The sequence below is a fragment of the Motacilla alba genome, chromosome 4, assembly GCF_015832195.1.
Source record: "Motacilla alba alba isolate MOTALB_02 chromosome 4, Motacilla_alba_V1.0_pri, whole genome shotgun sequence".
NCBI lineage: Eukaryota > Metazoa > Chordata > Aves > Passeriformes > Motacillidae > Motacilla > Motacilla alba.
Window position 1 is genome coordinate 42,069,713 of NC_052019.1, and position 20,489 is coordinate 42,090,201.

At 39.9% G+C, this 20,489-nt stretch overlaps 2 protein-coding genes across 3 annotated transcripts; one reads left to right on the forward strand and one right to left on the reverse strand.

Annotated features, from left to right (window-relative positions):
* Positions 1 to 1,645: 1,645 nt before the first annotated feature.
* FGA (fibrinogen alpha chain) lies at positions 1,646 to 8,210 on the forward strand. 2 transcript variants are annotated; one of them, XM_038136522.1, is made up of 6 exons: positions 1,646 to 1,781; positions 3,610 to 3,738; positions 4,658 to 4,841; positions 5,126 to 5,271; positions 5,944 to 6,991; positions 7,353 to 8,210. In XM_038136522.1, exons 1-6 carry the CDS (start codon positions 1,731 to 1,733, stop codon positions 8,060 to 8,062), a joined length of 2,268 nt encoding a protein of 755 aa, XP_037992450.1. In that variant the 5' UTR covers positions 1,646 to 1,730; the 3' UTR covers positions 8,063 to 8,210. The 2 variants fall into 2 exon arrangements, with proteins under 2 accessions (XP_037992450.1, XP_037992451.1); XM_038136523.1 differs by having other exon boundaries at positions 5,944 to 7,003; positions 7,353 to 7,485.
* A 1,739-nt stretch (positions 8,211 to 9,949) lies between these two features.
* Positions 9,950 to 16,780, reverse strand: FGB (fibrinogen beta chain). The gene is made up of 8 exons (XM_038136524.1): positions 16,627 to 16,780; positions 14,888 to 15,091; positions 13,948 to 14,131; positions 13,141 to 13,368; positions 12,438 to 12,551; positions 11,771 to 11,893; positions 11,306 to 11,591; positions 9,950 to 10,459 (listed from the first exon to the last, which is right to left on the reverse strand). Exons 1-8 carry the CDS (start codon positions 16,699 to 16,701, stop codon positions 10,231 to 10,233), a joined length of 1,443 nt encoding a protein of 480 aa, XP_037992452.1. The 5' UTR covers positions 16,702 to 16,780; the 3' UTR covers positions 9,950 to 10,230.
* Between the last annotated feature and the right edge of the window lie 3,709 nt (positions 16,781 to 20,489).

The window sequence follows — 20,489 nt, forward strand, 5'->3', positions numbered from 1 at the left end:
CAGCCTTTCAAACAAACACCAAAAGAAGTGACTGAATGATTGCAACATGAAAGCAGAGGTACAGGCTGAAGGTCAGGCACACAGATTCAGCCCCTGACTGTAAAGCCTGACAAACTCCTCCTTCACCCCAGCTTCCCCCAGCAGGTGCCTTCACAGCAAGCAGGAAACCCCTCTTAGCTTACCTAATGTTTATGATCAGATATCAAGTTTTTTCCTGTCCCTCTAGCCTTAGTGGCTAAGTTTTACTTGGACCAGAGTTAATTTTACTGTGTTTGACTGTTACCAAAGAGCTGTGCCATCCCTCAGGGTCAGAAGAGGTCTGGAACATGCTACTTGCCATGTCCCCTGTTACCCTGGTGACCGGTGCCTGGAACATCACCTAGCAAATTGTCACATCCTCTGTCAGCATGGTTGAAAAGGCAGAAATCCTTCTGCTTTATGTGCTCTTACTACTATTGATTTTTAAGGCCCATTAAATTACAAATATAATGTTGTCATTATTGATGATCACAAAATCAAGCATTAACAAACAGGGAAAACTTAGAGCCCAAGTGACATATCCCATCTGCCTTGTGAAGGATGCTCTAGTTGGTTCATAGATTGTAACACACGTAGTTAGCAGGACAGGGTGGGGCACAGTGGTGCCTTACTTACAGCTGATACCCTGCAGAATTAGGTGCTATTTCTGCCCTGATCACCCAGTTCTGTGGGACCAGAGGCAAGACACTCCTGTGTCTCAGAGTGGGCTGCCAGCTCTTCCCCCTGAGCCATGGTGCTGGCCCAGAGAGGCAGCTGCCAGCAATGGGATCTGCACTTAGGGTGTGCTCTGAAGACTTCAGCCTATCAAAATGGATCCCAAAAATTAATAGCTACTTTTTGACTTAACTTTCTCACCTGGTTTCTACAACTTTGAAAAGGGGAAGGTCATGGCCCGGGAATGAATGTAATGTACCATAGGAAAATCCTTGAAGCTTTAAGCAGTCTGCAGAGCATCACCCTACAATGAAAAAGAGCGTACAGCTCTGGGCAAATGATTCCTGTGGAGCACCATCCCCCTGCTCAGTGTGAGGCAGAAGGGGTTCAGTGGAAGAAATATCATATGTGATCCTGTGGTTAAGCACAGTCCATGACTGTATGCCCAAGGAGAACCCACAAAGACTGCACCTGCAATTCCTGTGCTCCTGAGCATGATCACAAGCTTGTGATTTTTCACTAGACTTTTGTGTCTATTATAGTGTTAAAAATAGAGCTTTTTGAGTTTGACTGGGAGATTCTCCATGGACCTCAGTATGTTTTGTTCAACACCAACATGCAGGCAAAGCAATGACTTCCTTTTTCAAATATCAGCTCTTTGTTTATGCTGCTAAATGACCATCACAGCGAGTGTGTGTTTTCCAGCAGGTAAGCACTGCTGGATCCCACTAGTTCTGACATACATCTTGGTTGACTGCTTAGTTACAAGAAACAGTTTTAGACAGAATTTTTTCCTGGAATTCTCGGTGTTGCCCGCATGTTGGTGTTGAACAAACTTATCTGGAGCAAATAACACCAGAAACTTGTGCAAGAGGCCTTAAGTAATCACTGAAGGGGGATGGGGGCATGTGGTGTGTTTTTTCTACAAACAGAAGGGAGCATAATGATTAATCTCAGCTTCACATTCAGGTTTAAATTGCACCAAAAGACTGGCAAAAAGCATCCTTTCAGTCAGAGTTCTTGCTCTTCTCCTGAAGATGATACCTGTGAGGATCCTCTGTGTGCTCCTGTGCCTCAGCATAGCCTGGGTATGAATTTGCTTACTTGATTATTTTTGTATCTTTCTGCTTTGAATAATAAGCATTTCTTTAATGTTCATTCATGAGAGATATAATTTTTGTCTATCACCTAGCTTGTAAAATTCAGTGCACACACATGCAGCAGCGTAGTTTAACCACGTCACTGATGAAGTTTCATCACTACTTTTGGAGTATCTGGCCCTCTATAGTTTTGCTTAACTCAGTTTTGCTGAATCTGCCAGGCTTCAAGAGCAGCAAAGCAAATCCATTTACATGAATTCAAAAACTCATAGGTGATATTCTAAGTCTTAAACATAACTGGCTGGATGTTAGTAGCTCCAGCCATTCAGGAATTTTCATGCTTATTGGGATGAATGGTGCTTTCCTTTGGACAGTATTTCAGCAGGATCTTCTACCTACAAATGACACACAACACCTTTATTATGAAAGACACATTTAAAAACAAGAATTTTTGTAGCAGCAACATCAGCTTAAACTCCAGCTAAGTAAGAATCAAATTTTTGATAAGGAAGGAGATTAACTTGATTTTCAACTGTGCTAATATAACTTTTTTTTTTCCATTGAGGACTCAGTCCCTAATCTTATGTTATATTCTTTATATTCTTTACATTTTTCTTTGTGACTGTTGGTTTGGTTTGTTTTGTTTTGTTTTGTTTTAATAAAGTGCCTGTTTTAACAAATGACAGAAATTATATGAAGCAGTTGGACAAAACAGAAGCAGTCATACTGGAGTTGTCAATGACTGAAGGGCATTTTTGGATATATGTGCTACTTTTAGGAGGCACTTGGGCCAGATCAAATTAATAATTACTCAAACTAATAAATTTGAATCTGCTGATTTTAATAAAAACATTCCACTTCCTCAGAGCGGTTCTGACCCTGGAGGTTAGAATTAGGATCACTTTCTCAGCTTCAGAATTGATCATCAATCGTAATAAGAAGTAGTCATTAATATTTTCAAGCATTAATTATAATGTTTGAAAAGCACAAAAGGTGCACAGAGGATTTCAGCCAGACCTAATTACATCTTAAACACAGGTTTCTTTAATGAAAAAAAAAGGAAAAAAAAGGTCTTTTATTAAGTGATAACACTGCAGGAATCTTTATTGTGTTTTGGCCTGGAATTAGCTTGTATATCGCTTTTTCTTCTCAGGTTTGAAGAAAACCTCTGTGTATTTATTTTTCTTCTTTCCACTAACACAGTGCAATCCATCCATCACTGATTTTTTTTTTTTAATTGTGTTAGTAGCTTTCTTGCTCTTTTTGTCAGACAAAACCCTGTTACAAGCTTCCAGTTAACAACTGTGATTAAAATCAGAAACCCTAGTGGAAAAATTCATGTATCTGTAAGCTGCTTTTGTGTAGACTGAAGGTGGTAAAGTGACAATAAGGATTTTAGAGTATTGCAGATAATGGGAATAGTCTTTTTAAAGTATTTATTTTTTATTTATTAGTAAATAAAAAGTAAAAGTATTAATTTTTACTTTTCCAGTTTCAGTTTAATTTCAAGTTAATTTTATATTTACGCACAGGAGAAAATATTTCTGTGGATTAATATTATCACAATATATCCTGAGCATCACTAGCTCTCTAGATGAAAGCATGAATTTTAAGAGATGTAAAGCTTTATCCTGACAAAACAAACAATATAATATCTTACAAGAAAGGTTGGAATAAAATCCTTGCACTGCTGGGTGTGATGCTTACCAGATGGCTGCGATTGCCACCCACCAGCTGTGCGAGGACATCAGCATTGAGTTTCTTCTTCCTTGACAGCTGTTCACTGAACCTTGGTTTTCCTTTTTCCTCCTGGCAGGCACAAGATGGAAAGACTGCCTTTGAGCAGGGGGGTGCAGGAGTGCGTGGTCCCAGGATTGTGGAGCACAAGTCCCCGTCCAGCTGCCAGTCTGAGAAGAGCTGGCCCTTCTGTGCGGATGACGACTGGGTGAGCCATTGACACTGGGGGGAAAGGGGGACCCGTCCATAGGGCGCCCGTGGGCCTCAGCTGGATCAGCAACTGGATCAGCAGCTGGATCAGCAGCTGGAGCACTACATCAGGTGCCACAGGCCAGGACAGGTTTCAGGGTTAGGGCCGAGGTAACACTTCGGTAACACTTCAAGTTGGGGCAGCCTGCACTGATCTCCTGTGGGAAACAAAGGAAAAAAGGGAAAAATGAAGACAAAATAAACAGGGAGAAGTTTGCAGTGGTGCAGAATAAGAAGAGAAAGTAAGTCTGGAAAAAAACAGATTAAATAAATAAAGGCTCACTGTAGAAAAACATAAGAACTGTTTCTTTTCAAAATTTTTATATTGCCACTTTCGAAGTTCATAAAAGAAAGGCACCAGAGAGAGAATTGTGAGAAAAAGAAAAGAAGTAGCAAGAAATCACATACTCACAATCACTCACTAGTTAATTTTTAGGAAGTCAGATTACAAGATGCTCGGTAAATGTTTCATAATAATTGGCCAGATGTTTTTGTATATAAACTATTAATTTATCTCTTTCTTGCCTCTTGCATCTCAGTCCTTTTCTATGCTACATTTATTTGATGACTTCTTGGCAAAGAGCTTAAGTCTGTCAGAACATTAAGCTTTTCTGAGGAAAACTTTGCTTAAAATTGCTGGCCTCTAACATCCTCCCTCCAACTGGATGACAGACTTCTTACAGCAGGCCTTTAGGAGATATATGTATCTACAAAAAAATCTCACCCATGAGGAACAGAGGAGAGGGGAAACTAAAGGTTTACTTGTTCCACACCCCACGGTTACAGCAGGCTTCTGAGTATGTGCTTCACAGATTCCATTATACAATATGTTTACTCTTGAGGATTTTAGCACAGTTATTTCCCCCTTTCAATTCTAGGGTACCAAATGTCCATCAGGATGCAGAATGCAAGGACTGATTGATGAAAAGGACCAGGAGTTCAGTCAAAGAATAGACAAAATCAAGAAACTGCTTTCAGATAATCAAAACAACTATAAGAAATCCAATCAGATAATTGTGGAAACTGTAAATGCACTAAAACCAAACCTGGACAGTGCTCAGGGTGAGTATCTCGTGCCCACTTTTATTATCCATTACTGAATTACTGCTTTTTTGTGAATAAGCCACATGTAGTGGAAGTACAGTCTGCACTGGATATTATTATCAGGAAACAGAACAATCATATTAACAGACTCTTAACTAGTAAGCAAAAATTGATTTAATCTGCTCAGAACTATGAGAAATATGTTCTCAATTATGTGTTTAATTACATATTTTAAAATATGATACGTATTTAGGAAAGAAAAGCACATGGGCATAGCTGACTGTGAGGCATTTTTGTTTCAGAGCTTGATGAGACTTACGGTCGCCTGTCAGGAGAACTGAGACGGAGAATTATGACATTAAAGCAGAGAGTTGTCACTCAAGTGAACAGAATTAAAGCTCTGCAGAGCAGCATCCAGGAACAAGTGGTGGAGATGAAGCGCTTAGAGGTAGGTTTCTGCTATGCTCTTCCCATTCTCTCCAGTGCTTAGCTACAGAAAGGGGATCTGTCCATTATGGTGAGCAGTGCTCCAGCTGGGAGAACTGGGTACAACTCTCACAGGACCTGACTTGCTGAGACAAATGCCCAAATGAGTTGCTACCCATCCGTCCTGATTTTCAACTTCTGCTCTGTTGGAACCAGCGTGAGTTCCGTGAGTTTCTAGTCCTATCTGCTGCTTCTCTCTCAGGCCACAAGGATGCTCCCTCTGCTGATAACTGCTTCTGTATGAGGTGCTTCTCCTCCTCTAAGGAGCTGCTCAGTAGTTAGAAAGGGGACATGCTCTGTCAATCCCCAGTGCTGCCACTGCTGCCCACAGCTAGGGCTGGCATGAGAACCTGTGTTCCCAGGTTGCAGCCAGTTCTTCTGATGGTAATGCAAGGAAAAGTCATGGTACAAACAGTGGTTTTGCTCAAATGCTCATTTTGATTCCTAGAACAGAAATCCATAATTTGGATCGTTTGAGAAAGCAATGGTAACCCCATGATGGAATCTTCCCCTCTCAGCTGTAGGTGGGAGGTAGTAGGGCAGCTCTCATCTTTCCCCTGTTCAGTAGAAGATATCCTTGCTTGAGAAAGTTGGGAAAGATCCCTAACCAAATTACTTCTCTCTGGTTATATAGGTGGACATTGATATTAAGATACGAGCTTGCAAAGGAACCTGTGCTAGAAGTTTTGATTACAAGGTGGACAAAGAGAGCTATGAAAACATCCAGAAGCAGCTTGTTCAAGCCAACTCCATCAACTTGCACCCAGAGCTTCAAACAACCACCTTGAGCACACTGAAAATGAGGCCACTTAAGGACTCTAATGTTCCTGATCATTTTAAGCATAAGCCTCTCCCAGAAATGCAAGCTCTGAACATAATTAATGACATCAAGCAGATGGAAGTGGTATTAGAAAGACCAGAAACAGACACGAAACTCTCCCGAGGTGACAGTTCGTATCACACAGCAGAAGCAAGGGGGGATGAATCTTCATACCCCAGCAAATTACTTATTCCTACTCATGGGAGAGAAACCCTTAGTCTGGAAGACAAAACCTCCTCCGCTGTTCGTAGATGCACCAAAACTACCACCAGAAAAATTGTCTCTGGGCCTGATGGCCCTAGAGAAGAAGTAGTTGAGAAAACAGTCTCTTCTGATGGCTCAGACTGCACCTATTTACCTGGAAACATTGGAGGGGAAGGGACCACCTACCATTTTAGTGGTGCAGATGGCTTGCACAAGCTAGAGACTGTATTCCCTGAGCTAGAGTCATTTTTTACCCCTGACTCTCCATCCACCGCTACTAAGCACGTTAGCGGATCGAGCAGCTTCACAACCAGCAGACGCACAACTGGCACAGGCAGTAGCCACACAGGTACAGGAGCTTATGGGGGAAAAGATAAATTTGGAGACTTAGGAGACGAGGAGGAAGATGACTTTGGAAGACTTCAGCCATCTGGATTCCCATCTGGCAGTGCAAGTCCCTCCAAGACTGTAGCGACCAGCTCTTCTAGTTTCAAGAAGGGAGGCTCTACTTTTGAAACAAAATCAGTAAAGATCCGTGAAATTAATGAGCAGCTAGGTGGGTTGGAACATGATCAGAGTGCAGAGGATATCCCAGACTTTCAGGCACGCAGCTTCAGATCGTCAGGAGGGAAGCGAAGGACACCCAGCACTGGGAAAGGTAGTTATTGAGGTAATGGAGCCAAACTCCGTCCATAACCAAACTGACACATTGATTTTAGATGCTGTAGTACAACAGTGTGATGATTAAATGCAAGCACTGTGTCTGTTTGTTACCACCTCGGAAACAAAAGGGAAAATATTTCATTAATACTTGGGTATTACATAGACAATTCACAATTTAAGAAATGTGTAAAGTTCCCTTTCCTGAATTCTTTCTAATGTTGCCTGTCACTATACCTAGCATAGTCCAAGACGTGTTTAACAATTTTCCTCTGAGCTGTTGGTATTTGGATTCCTCTGAACCTTTTATTAAATTTTGCTGATATCTTCTGTCAAACCAGATCAACTTTTTTTTTTAGACTGTGATGATATCCGCCAGAAACACACTTCTGGTGCCAAAAGTGGCATTTTCAAAATCAAGCCAGCGGGATCCAATAAGGTTTTGTCAGTTTATTGCGACCAAGAGACCACTTTGGGAGGATGGCTATTGATCCAACAAAGAATGGATGGATCAGTGAATTTTAACCGGACCTGGCAAGACTACAAGAAAGGTTTCGGCAGCGTGGATGGCAGGGGGCGAGGAGAGTTTTGGCTGGGCAATGAACACCTCCACTTGCTGACTCAGAATGATACTGTGCTTCGGGTAGAGTTAGAGGACTGGGATGGAAATGCTGTGTTTGCAGAGTATCTCGTGCAGGTAGGGTCTGAAGCTGAAGGGTACACCCTGGCCGTGTCTTCCTACGAGGGCACCGCCGGGGACGCCCTGGTGGCTGGCTGGCTGGAAGAGGGCACCGAGTACACGTCCCATGCTCAGATGAAGTTCAGCACCTTTGACCGGGACCAGGACCACTGGGAGGAGAACTGTGCCGAGATGTATGGGGGGGGCTGGTGGTACAACAGCTGCCAGGCTGCCAACCTCAATGGCATTTACTACCCGGGCGGTCACTATGACCCCAGGTACAATGTCCCCTACGAGATCGAAAATGGTATAGTATGGCTGCCATTTAAAGCCTCAGATTATTCCCTAAAAACTGTTAGAATGAAAATCAGGCCCATAGAAACCCTGTAGAAAGACAGGCCTTTAATGTGTGTTATGACTACAAGTTGAAAAGATTTTTTTATATATGTATGTATGATGAACCTTTACCCTGTGGATTTGAAGGCAACTGAGCACATTTGGAAATTAAAAAATAAACTATGATTAATTATCAACAAGACTTTTTTGATTTTTATTTTAACTGACGAGAAAACATTGATTTAAAAACCCTTTTGATATGAACTTTGTTCATGTCTTTGGCAGCTCACACATTGACTTGAGATAAAAATTTTTAATTTGAATTATTTACTTTGTTTTAGGGGTGCTAAAGAAGTAAAAGTATTTAGAAGTATGCTCACAACAAAATCCTGCCTCCACTGACATGGACTGTGAAAGTCTAACCAAGTTCAACATTCACACTCTCATTTTCATTTCAAGGGGAGCACAACAGCAGTGGGAGTCAGCTCTCAGACAGAGCCAAGGGTGGTGTGAGTTCTCACTTTTCCCACACACCCCACATGGAGTACACTTTGATAGAGAATGCATGCATTTGAGGACTAACTTGTAAGAATCTCCTAAGCTTTGATTTTATAAATATGGACACAGACCTTCCATCCCATTGATGAATCCTAGATAGCTTACCATGCATACTAGTAGTTTAAAATAAGACAACTCCATGATACCTCAACTCCCAAAACAAGCTATTATTTTCTAGTAACCACTAAAAGATTACGACTAAGAAGAACAAGCAAGATGAGGAACTACCTGAATGTTTCTCAGCACATATGCCAAGCAAGATTTCTCCTAAGGGTAAGGGGTTTAAATCAGCTTGCTGACAGTGTGTGGTAAGGATCTTCTAGAAAAAAGCTGGCTGCATGGAATATCACTTATATTGGTCACACAATTACGGAAGACCACATTGTATTTACCTTAATACTTTATGACATAAAGTTACACAAGTATTTACACTGAGTAATATTTCTGTGCTTCTAGAAAGAGGCATGAGCAAGCTCACCTCTAATCTCACTGACATGTTTCATACCATTTAACAAGGTCATCAAATACTGGTAAAGCAGCTCACTTTTAGCCTTTTTTCAGTTCTTCTCAAATACAGCCACTTTCTACTCTTTTCAGAAAGATTGCTGAAGAGCAAAGACATCTTTACATTCATGTGTGAGGAGGGGGGGTCTGTGCTTTTGGAAAACAGGTTTCCACTTGCACATGATGTTTTTGTTCCTTAGCCTCAGTGGAAGCCTGCCTATGTGGATACTGAACATCCATGTGCTCCTCTAGTGAGAAGCTGCCATTATGTCTCCTTCGTGTCCTCCTGGGCTTCACAGATGAAATAAACACTAAAGGTTTCACATGGATCCATCCACCCCTAGTGATCTGGGTCCCTTCCTTTGTGGAGGTAGGCAGACCCCTTTGAGAGGTGTTCATCCTGTCTACCAGGGTTGGGAAGTGTTGTCTTTGCTCAAGGGAGCATAGACTACTATGTTTGATGAAATATTCAACCTCCACAACCCTATGATGGGAGACTCTAATTACTCTCGTCCCATGATAGGGATTGTGTAAAAAACACATCTGTGTGAAAGCAAATATGTGACCAGGTCCCAGAAAAGAGCATATTTTATCCAGCAACAGGATTTGAGCCGAGGGACCAGTGACCTACTGGTTTGTTCAATACTCTTTTCACTTTTATTCCTTCTCAACTTGTTACACAGGTAGTTACTGTTACTTTTATAATACAAAAGAAGATAACTGCCTCTTATTTAGTGCAAAGCATTTCCTTCTCCCCCGATTATGCATGAATACTTAAGAATAATATGAAGAATACTTTAGTTTTAAGATTTCATTAGTTTTTAGAAAACACTTAGAAATAATCCTCTCCCTCTTTAAAAAATATACAAAAGACCTTTGTAAAAGACTGAAACAAGTTGGTTTTATTTTATCAATGTTATTCTATAACAGTTACTTCTGTCTTATGCACAAATGAAAAATGGGAAAAATACACTGGTGAGTTATTTTCATTGGACAGATTTAGATTTATATTTGACACAGCTTTTCACTTTAGGTCACAGTATGTTTGTACATACAGATTTGGTTCTCATATGTAAAGATAAGACTGAGTACCATGCTAAAAAGACAACCATGTACAAATACTAAAAGAAAACCCCCGATTCTGTACATTTTGATAATGGTTATTGTGGAAAGTATGGCCGGATTTTCATGCTCATCTTCTTCATTGAATACCATGACCCTTTCCAGTTCATCCATACGACACCATCATCTGTCCCATGTTTTGCCATGTCCCAGCTGTAGGTGCCTCCCCAGTAGTATCTGCCATTGGGGTTGGCTGAGTGGCAGCGGTTGTACCACCATCCACCACCATCTTGTTTGGAACACTGTTTTCTTGGATCTAGAGTTAACCTGATGAGGGGGGAAAAAAAGGCATTGAGAGTGACATCTGTAATATTGGCTAACAGATCAACAGAGTACATATACCTGCCTATGTACCGAAATATTCAAATCATAATAAACAATTTAAGTCCCCTCTGAACTTTCTATAAAGGATTGACCATCACAAGTGTGTGCTACAAGGTGCACTCAGAAGATAAAGCAGCTAAGAAAAACAAATCAAATTTTAATTGCACCTCTTGGGGAATATTATTTTAGTTTACTGACAGATCACTGCGGTTATTTGTAGTTCATGATAACTACAATATCAATGAAATTTAAATATAGAAAGCAATGAGAAATGTATGTCTTTCCCAACCTAAACAACTCCTTTATTCATTAATATGTAATCAGGTATTAAGTACAGATTAGAGATACAGCGCTCTATTATGTACTTTTACAACTGAGCTCCTGTCTTCTGAGTAAGCAGAGCATTGCTTTTTTAATGGATGTGCTACCTGCGTTTTTCTTCAGGATCCATTATATTTTACTGGAGTAAGTACCAATATTCCTGCTTAGTGTCCTCAGCACTGCTGCTGCTGCTGCTGTCAGTCTCTGACTATGAATATATTGCATCCAGATTTGCTTTTTTATTCAGCATGCTTGCTTCTTACTTGGCTGTGGACTGTCACTAAGCTAATATGTAGTTTTACCTGTCCTTGGCTATGCCAAGAGAACTCCATAGACATTTAGCTGGTAACTTGCAGGGACATAGCATATTTTGACATACTACAAAATGCTGTGAAACTAATGGCAAATTACAGAAATATTATATATTCAGCCCTATTTTTATTTTAAATGTCTAGTGCAAGTACATACCATCCATCATTGTCTCTGTCATAAGTACTGAAGTACATGCCATTGTGAATTGTCATCGTCCTGTTTTCTCCGTGCAATTGGGAAGCTCCTTCCATCAGCGCATTGCCTGCAGTGCCTTTGTAGTTACTAACTGAAAGCTGATACTTGTTTCCTTCATTCTGTATGGTGAAACCTCCATAATGAGCTGATACTTTATCACCATTCCAGTCCTCCATTTCAATTAGAACTTCAGTGGGCCCTATTTTGGTAAGCTGGCTGATCTTGTCATTTCCAAGCCAATATTCACCTGAGAAGCAACAAGTGAGAGCTCTGTGAAACAGACTTCGCAATATACTTTCTTATTTGCCTATAGGTCTGCTGGAGTGGATTAGTTAATTTTAAAAATATCGAAGAGCTTCAAAAAAAAAATAGGAGGAAACTGTTTCAGTAAGAACAGCTCTTTGCATTTTGTGCTCAGTGTTTTACCTGGTGTATCACAGTAGTTCTTCCCTCCACTCTTTGCAACATTTCCAAATCCTTTTTTATATTGATCCCATACTCTTCCAAAATTAACACTGCCGTCCTGGCGGTTCTGAATCAAAGTCCAGCCTGCAGAAGCAAGAGTATTTATATTAAACTACCAGTACGAAAGGAGCATCTGACATTAAGATGCAGCCCTTTTAACTTTACCTCAGGACCAGAGGAGCATATGGCTTCCTTGCAGCAGGTCCTTTCACTGCTTTTGAGCTCAGCTTTGCCCCTTTTGTTCACATTTAAGTGAACCTTGAAGAAGAACCTTGCTTCATAAGGAAAGGTGGAAAAAGCAGAACTTGAAGGGTAGCCCTGGTCTTTTGTCAAGTGACAGGGTAAGAAATGAGCCAGGCTGTCCTCGTCTGCCCACCTATGCACCATCCATGATGGTTATAGTAAGATACATACACAATTTATTTCCAGTTTCACTACAGAAGTATCTTATTCTGCATCAGCAGATGACCTCAACAAGACTTCCCTGAACGAGTCAATCAGATTTGATTATCAAGTAATTACAAAAGGTAAAATTTCATATTTCTCGGTATAAAATACAAATTACTAATATGATTTTTGGTAGCATTGATAAATTAATATTATAACAACATAGTTATTTCACACTAACCTCCATTGTCTGTTTCCATGTCACAGTACACTCTGTATGGCTTGACGAAAGGATCTGGCTGGATGAGGTACATTTCGGATGTCTCACCTCCCTTTCTGATGATATCCTCACATTCTGCAAGAATAAAACAGAGACTATTACTGAATGATCTGTGAACTTGAGCAGTTTTCTTATCGTTTGGTTTGCTGTTATATGGGAACATTTTTAAATATCTATAAATAATATTTTACTTTCATTTTGATTTCTGTAATACATCAAGTGAAAGAATCATGGAAGAAAGAATACTGCACTGTGCAGCAAAATTTTCCAAAGAGGAATTTCTGAAACTTCAAACTAAGTGATGCAACACTGTACACCTTACAATGACTTCTTGAACTAGACAAGCTTTTGAAAGAAGAACCTTTCTTGACCAAAAAAAATCAAGAGTACAACTATGATAGTCACAAAAGTATCACTTCCACCTTAGAAAGGCCCTGAAGCACATATTTCTTTAAAATCCAACTAGTCACTTATGAAGACTGATATTGGATAAGAGGATCTTTGGTCTGACCAGTATAGTGACCCAGAAAAGATTTTTTTTTTTTCATCTAGGATTTCCATCTTTCCTAATACCCTAAGCAATTGTCCAGGCTTCAGATGCATCGATCAATTTGCACAGTGACATAAAGGGGGAGAAAAGATGTCATTAGAGTTGAATGAGTACCTTTGCCTGAAACCACAGGAATATTACAGGAAACAGTACATGGGGAACGGCAGTAGTCCACCTGGGTTGCAATGGCATTTTCCAGTTTCTGTATCTTTTTATGTAAAGTATCCACAACTGCGCGGAGGACCCTGAGGCTAGATGGGATGTTATTGTCCAGATTATCCTTTATATAACTATACTGCAATTCCACTTCTGTGTTGTACTGAGAAAGTAAATCATCATTGTCTAGAAGAGCAAAGAGATAAGAAGCAGATTAGTTTTCAACATATTTCCCAGTTAGAAAATGATGAAGAGCAGTTTATAAGTACAATTTGAGATGCCACTCGGAAGGAACACAGGAGGGGCATTTCTTTTGTTTACTTTTCTACAGTGTGCAAAAACTATGCAGATACTCTCAGAGAAGTGGTACATGTGTAATGTTGTTTCTTTGCTAGCTAATAGGTTTATCAGTGGTGCTTTACTCTGCCAAAGAGCAGTAATTCCCTTCTTTCTGGAGAGCCATGCTGCCAGTTCAGAGGCTGATCATAAATGGATCGGATGGACATAGGAAAACAGGCAAGGGGAACATGTGAATGATGTACATTTAGAGGCCTCATATGAATCTTGCCTTAGCATGAAATCCATTCCTTTGCCTCTCTCAAAGGATGTTTTTTAAGATTTAAGAGGTCACAGTCACAGAATCCTGCTTTGCTAGATATTCCATGGTATTTTAAATTTTTTAATAAGTCCCACTAAAAAGTAACTGTAGGAAGGCCAATAAAACTTCAATGCCATTTACACTAGTAGTTCATAGAAGTAGCATACCTTTTCTTTGTTTTTGCCTCTTTACCAATTTATCTTCTAGAACGGTCACATATTCGTAGAAAGTAGAAGAGCTCTCTGAAAGTGTGTTCACTTTAACTTTTAGATCATTAACAACTGGTTTCACTGATTTTTCCTGTTTTAACAGTGTGGTGCGCAGCTCACATCCAGTTGGACACAGCACTCCCTTAAAAGAAGGAAAAAGGGCTATGAATAAAAGAAGTTCCAGTCCCATCAGCGAACAGCCATACCTTTGAACACAGCAAAGAGTTTGTAATGGGAGAACAGATATTTAAGCATCTAGATAAGCTTTAACAAACTTCATTTGTTGGCAACCTCCACACTCAAACTTGTGCTCAGTCACTAAGATGCCTCTCAGCGTTGCTACAGCTCGCATTTTCCAGCAGCGATGATGGCAGAGACAGTGTGACAGGCTGATGCAAGGCAGCAAGGGGTGTGCTGGGTTTCCAGCATGCTTGTATGCAGTAAGGGCTGCAGCGGTGACTGATGGTAGAGTAGAACTACATTTTGAAACTAATTTTAAGAAAAACATGGGAGGACGGGGTTTTTTTGGTCCCTAGGGTTCCTTAAGATTGTCTGAAACTGAATCCAGCACTTCTGCAGAGGTTTTTCCTGTCCTGCATAGTTACCCATGCAAAACCAGGCAGAAAGCACAGGCTAACCCACAGATATTTCCTTTCCTGGTTTACAGTTCAACTCTCATCCCCCCATCTTTGCTGTAGGCTGACTCTGACACTAATCCCATGGACTCTGACACATCAACCGTCTGAATGCAGTCCTAGCAAACCTAAGCAAAGTGAGGAAAAGCTGGACTGCATTAAATGAATGATTGTCCCTTATATGGCAAGGGAAACTCCCATGTGGGGTGTACTAGAAGGAAAGGACAGTATGTCACCAGCTGCCTCAACAGCCAGACACCCACCAGCTCGTCCAGCGCGTGCTTGCAGCCTCCATCATCAGGATAGACGATCCGTTCCTTCTTGTCCCCTGTCTTCCCACGCTTCGGGGGCCGGGGCCGGTATCCGGCCCCGCTGATGGGAGGTGCCACAGGTCGGACCGTGGGCGCCATTTCACGCCTTTTGTCCAGGGGTCGGTGGCCCCGAGGGTCAACCACGGCGCTCTCATCCTGCACAGCCAAGGGGAGAAGAAACTCTCTGAATCTGGGATTGCTACTGCAAAACGGGCTGCACAGGGTGGAGGCATCCATTCAGCACTCTTTAGTATTTTAAACAGCAAGGAAAACCAGGGAATGGAATGAAGAAGCCATAATGGAATTGTTATACTGACATTATGTAAAAGTCATTGCTATCCCCTCCCTTGTAAGACTAGCCACATTCTTCATACCTAGATATAGATAAACTAAAAAGTCTTCAAACCAAAGTAAAATAATATTTCAATAACCACGTTTGACCAAGGAACAAATCTTACATAGTTCAAAGCTACTAAGCACCATGAAACTTGAAGTAGTAGGCTACAAAAAAAAAAGTAATTAGACATCCTTGGGGCTAAGAAGTGTATTCAGAAGCATATTTTCAGTGTCCCAGTTTTTTATTGGGCTACAGGAATATTTGTAAAGTCTCAGAAAATCAGACCACAGTCAAATACATCATCAGGTCTCGAGCCACGTAGCAGCTGTTAACTGGTGAAATTAGGAAAACTATTTAATAAAATCTCTCAAAATAGGTTTGTAGAGCTCTCTCTGATGCATACATTCCCCATATCTGCCAGAAACGGCAAAGCCTAAGAGGATGAGCAAGGAAAACATGTCTGGTCCCTAAGCATTTTTTCAAACAAAACCACTCAAATTAATAGTTGCTTGAGCTACTGAATCAAAACCTACAGCTGTTTCCAATCCCACTGAGACTTAGCTCCAAATAACAAACATTTGAACGGATCCAGCATCAGAGGCTTCAAGTAGTTTCAAAAACAAGCAGCATACATAACACAGAGTTGCTGAAAGTTATTTAACACATTACTGTTATCAGTAGTCAATGTGCAGACACAAGTGCTCAGATTGTCAGAAAGTCTGACCAATTCAATTTTTACAGGGATTTTCAAACAATAAAAAAGTGCACCAAAATTCTTAATTATGTTTCCCATTAAAATATTTTACTTAAATAAAAAAATATATTAAACCATTATTTTATATTGATTCTCATTGCTTTTCCTTCTGTTTAGCAATTGTTACCTCTAAATTTCCAGTGTTAAGCTGTATGAACTGGTTGTTTGGCTTCTTTTTTTTTTAATGTCTACTGACTGCAGAAAAGTTTTTACTGTCTTTGAGACAGGACATGATTTATTACACACTTCTACTCCTTTATACCTAACACTAGTTGTATGTAACATCATATGTCAACACTGCTAAATTAGTATCCTTAAATAAATTAAGCTAAATATCTAATCTTATCATCAAACATTCCTCATTCCCTATAGAAAAAGAAATAGGAAGAAAATATATCCAAACTCGGAAAATAACTATTCTGGAGTTACATATAAAAAGTTAATTTTTTTAACAATTCAATCAGAAAAAGAATATGCACTGGATTATCTTTTCCCACAACTTCTAATTTAGCTAAGTCACATAAGCTGAGGAAGTCATGCATGCAATTAAATTAAATTAATTATTAATAACTAATTATTAATCAATATCAGTATTACAACCTCTTCGTCATAGTCAGTAGAGCCCTGGGACTGAACGGAGGAGACACAGAGCAGGAATAGCAGGAGCAGTTTCATGGTGCTGGCTTGCTTGAGCAGCTCAGTGATCTTCTCTTTCCATCAGCTCTGACAGGGAGAGGTCTCCTCTGTTCTTTTATATATATGCAGCAGCACTAATTTCCAGCTTCACAGTGATGGGGTCAACCCTTCTGAGCAATCAGAGTTTCTCTGTTAATATTCAACTCTTCACTCTGTGCCTGAATACATCAGTTGTTGAGCAATTCCTCTGGAAAACTCTTATCTATATGTCCCAGAGACCTCTGTTGATGCTGGCATCAAATACATGTTCAGATCCCTAAAAGTACCTCCTGCTCAGATTGCACAAGGTCATAGTTTTCTCAAAAATCACAAGTGTTTTAAAGCAGCTGGAAAAGTGAATGGCCAAAGGGAAAAAAAATATTAGATGCCATGTTGTGATGGCTCCTTTTTGTTTCCCTGCTGAAAATATGAATGCTTCAGAAATATCATATTAAATGTGAAGACAACTCACACCATATGGATTTCTACATTTTTTTAATAGTTCTATGGTGCCTGATAGGTATTCAAATCTTTGGATCTTTTAACATAAAAGTGAAAAAAGGTGTATTATATTCATTACATTAATAATTTTGAGTAAAAGCAATGTTTTGATTTATTAAAGATCAGATGAATACTGTAAGCATAAGCCAATATTATTCCATTAATATAGCCTTGTGATATTGTAAATGAACTAAAATAATCCAATTTTACATATTAATTTGCTGGTTTCCTTTTTTAATACAAAAATTGCATCTTTCAAGTATTATTTGAATGTTTTCCATAATCTTTTAAGAGAATACAGCATGAAATTACTTGAAATCATAGCTAAATACTCAAACATACTTTCTAATGTTTTATAGGAAGTTGCATATCACTGCTCTCATATTAGCAGAGTTTTAACATTTCATTGTGTTTACATCCTCTGATTTTCTCGGGCATTATAAATGACCATAATGTACTGAATTAAATTAAATCTACCAAGTGGGAGCCAGCCCACTTTTCTGAAGTCATTCATATCAATGCCTGAACCAATGAAGGGATGCAAACTGTGGTCTGAGCTTCCATTTCAAAGACTAACTTGATGGAGGAGAGGATTTTACAGGAAGCAAAGTTAAGAACAGCTAAAATTTATTGGTTTAGGCTTTTTCCTGTATTCGTGCTGTTGTCAGAATTCTAGTAAACTATGGAGATTGGCAAAATATGAAAACTGTTTAACCTGACTGGTTTAATTATTAAACTGTTTGGCCCCAAATCAGCCATAGCTCAAGGAGCTGAAACTCCACTGAGTTGGATCTCCTGCATGAGGACATCACCAACACTATTAGACTTGAAAGAACACAAACTTCTCCCTACAGACATTAAGACATCTCTCTAAGGCCAAAACTGACATCATTAACAAGTTATTTCCACTTATGGATGTTAGCCAAAATGTACTAATTGATTTTGGGAATATCCTAACTTTTAATACAGTTTTCACTCCATGTACCTCTGAGGGAAGTTCAGCCACCCTCATCTTACAGATGGAAGGGACATAGTCATCTTGAACCTTTGCCCAGGGCTCACAAGTAGCCTGTGGTACAGTGGAACTAAAGCTAGGTCTCACTATTCCTGAGCTAGGAACTCAAATTATCCCAGCTCTGTTCACAAAAATCTTAATTAAATATTAATAATATCAAGTGATATTTGTGCTAAACCTGTTTTGAAACCATCAGCATGTTCTGCAGTAATTTATGGTGTCCTCCTTCAGGCATTAAGTTCTGTTTAGCTCCTGATGGAGAGCTCTGGTTGTGTCTGTGCAGAGGCTGTTGGAGACTGGATGACGAGGGTTGGCGCAGGAGCCACCAAGCCAACTGCAGAGCCCCACCATGGGAAACCCCCAGGCGTATTCTGCCTTCAGATGGGATTTCCCCTTTGAAACTCAGCCTTTGACCCTCCCAGCCCCAATACCTTTCTTTGGCTTCCCCTGGAAAGTTGGGTGGTTCTGTCTCCATGAGGATTCTCCATGAGCAACATGTGCATGTCACACCGCAGCAGGCTGGCGGCTACGCGCCAAATGACCAGATGCCTCAGGGCAGGGATCGTGTGACTGTCCATCTGGTGAGAAGGGCCTTGTCTGCACTGCAGAGGTTGTGCCTGGAGACTTTTATCAACAAAAACGGTCCAAATTTGGACTGGCGTACAGAGGAGTCTATCCTGGCACACATACACACATACAGGAAAGCATTTTGGCAGCAGAAGTTAATCTCCATTAGCATCTTGGTTATGAGTTGTCATTTTACTCTCATGCTTGCAACCATTACAGTCAGGCTGACACTTTATAAGGATTGAATAAAGCCTTACGAAGAACCAAAACTATAGCTTAAATTTCTTCTAAAAACTATATCAAAGAAGCTCTCTCTTCAAAACAGAGCAAACTCTCTTTCTTCATACTTCTTCCTCCAATCACATGGTTAATGAGAAGAGCTAATGTGGTGGTGATAGCACAGCACGTCTGCTAGAAACTGCAATAATACTCCATGGACCTGTTGGTGTTCCAGGACACCCCTGTGTACAGCTTTTTTTACTAAAAAGGCACTTACTGGCAGAGGCGCGTGTGTGTTTTGAGGAACGACTGTTTGCTCGCTGCCCTGGTGTTTGTAGTGCTGGCCAGTGATGCAACCCTCTTTACACAAACCCCCCAGCCCAGGAGAGTCATGATCACCAGATCATGGCTCTTCAGAGCTGGATGGATCCCCAGAAGAGGTCTTGGGGAACACAACCTTCTTGGCTTACATTGAGATATAGTGTTTCCATTTAAAAATAGCTATTGATTTAGAAATGTCCTTTTAAGCCAGTAGTGTTGTAACAGTGTCATCCTATGAAAAGAATATCATGAACTTAAATGTTCACCTCTGTTGAGATGAACATCCTTTTTCTTATTTGCTTTTACTGGTAGCAAATATTACTTCAAAGGTTTCTTGAAAATTATGATGAATGCTATCTCCATGTTCTGGGAGCAACATTAATGACTGGGCTATTCCCCTTGGCTTTAATATGACACTAAAAGTTCATCCAATTTGCTGGTCACCTTCTATGAAATAGTGCTTATAAAAAAATACACAGAATTCTATTTCCAGAATTGCAGCTGTAGCTGACACGCAAGAGCACATCAAGAAGCCATGTGCAAGAAAGAAAATTAATGAAGTGCATATTCTTAATAATATTACTGACATGATTTATTGATGTTCCAGGACTAAATTTCACCCTAGAGTAAACCTTCTAGAAAAAAAAAAAAACCCAAACAAAACAACAACTAAAATTTGTCCTCTAACTGTATTCTGAAATCTCTGAAAAAATTAATTTGTCTTCTGAGTTTCTGAAGCATTACAAAGATAACAGGAAACAAGTTCAGATTTTACATTTCTGAGAGGAATGTTTATGTGTATAAAAATTTGAAAACTACAGCAACTCCAGGGCCATGTGAATACTACTATTGATAGTAATAACAAGCACAGACAAGTTTTTCTGCTAAATATAATTTTTTTAAATTTTTTTCTTTCAGAGTGCATATCTCAAATTTGGTTTTCCTTTAAAAGGCAGTGGAAATAAGTCTGATTTCTTTCAACAGAAAATAGGAAGGAAACAACTCTATAGACAGCCAGAGACTAGCCTTTAAACCATTTCCACACATCAAATCCAGCAGTAAACTGAGTGATCAAACAGGCATATGCTACTCTGTGTGCAACCTTAAAAAAGAAAGATAAACCTGTTTGAAATTCCTGGCTCTCCCCAAGTTTCCTTTCAAATGT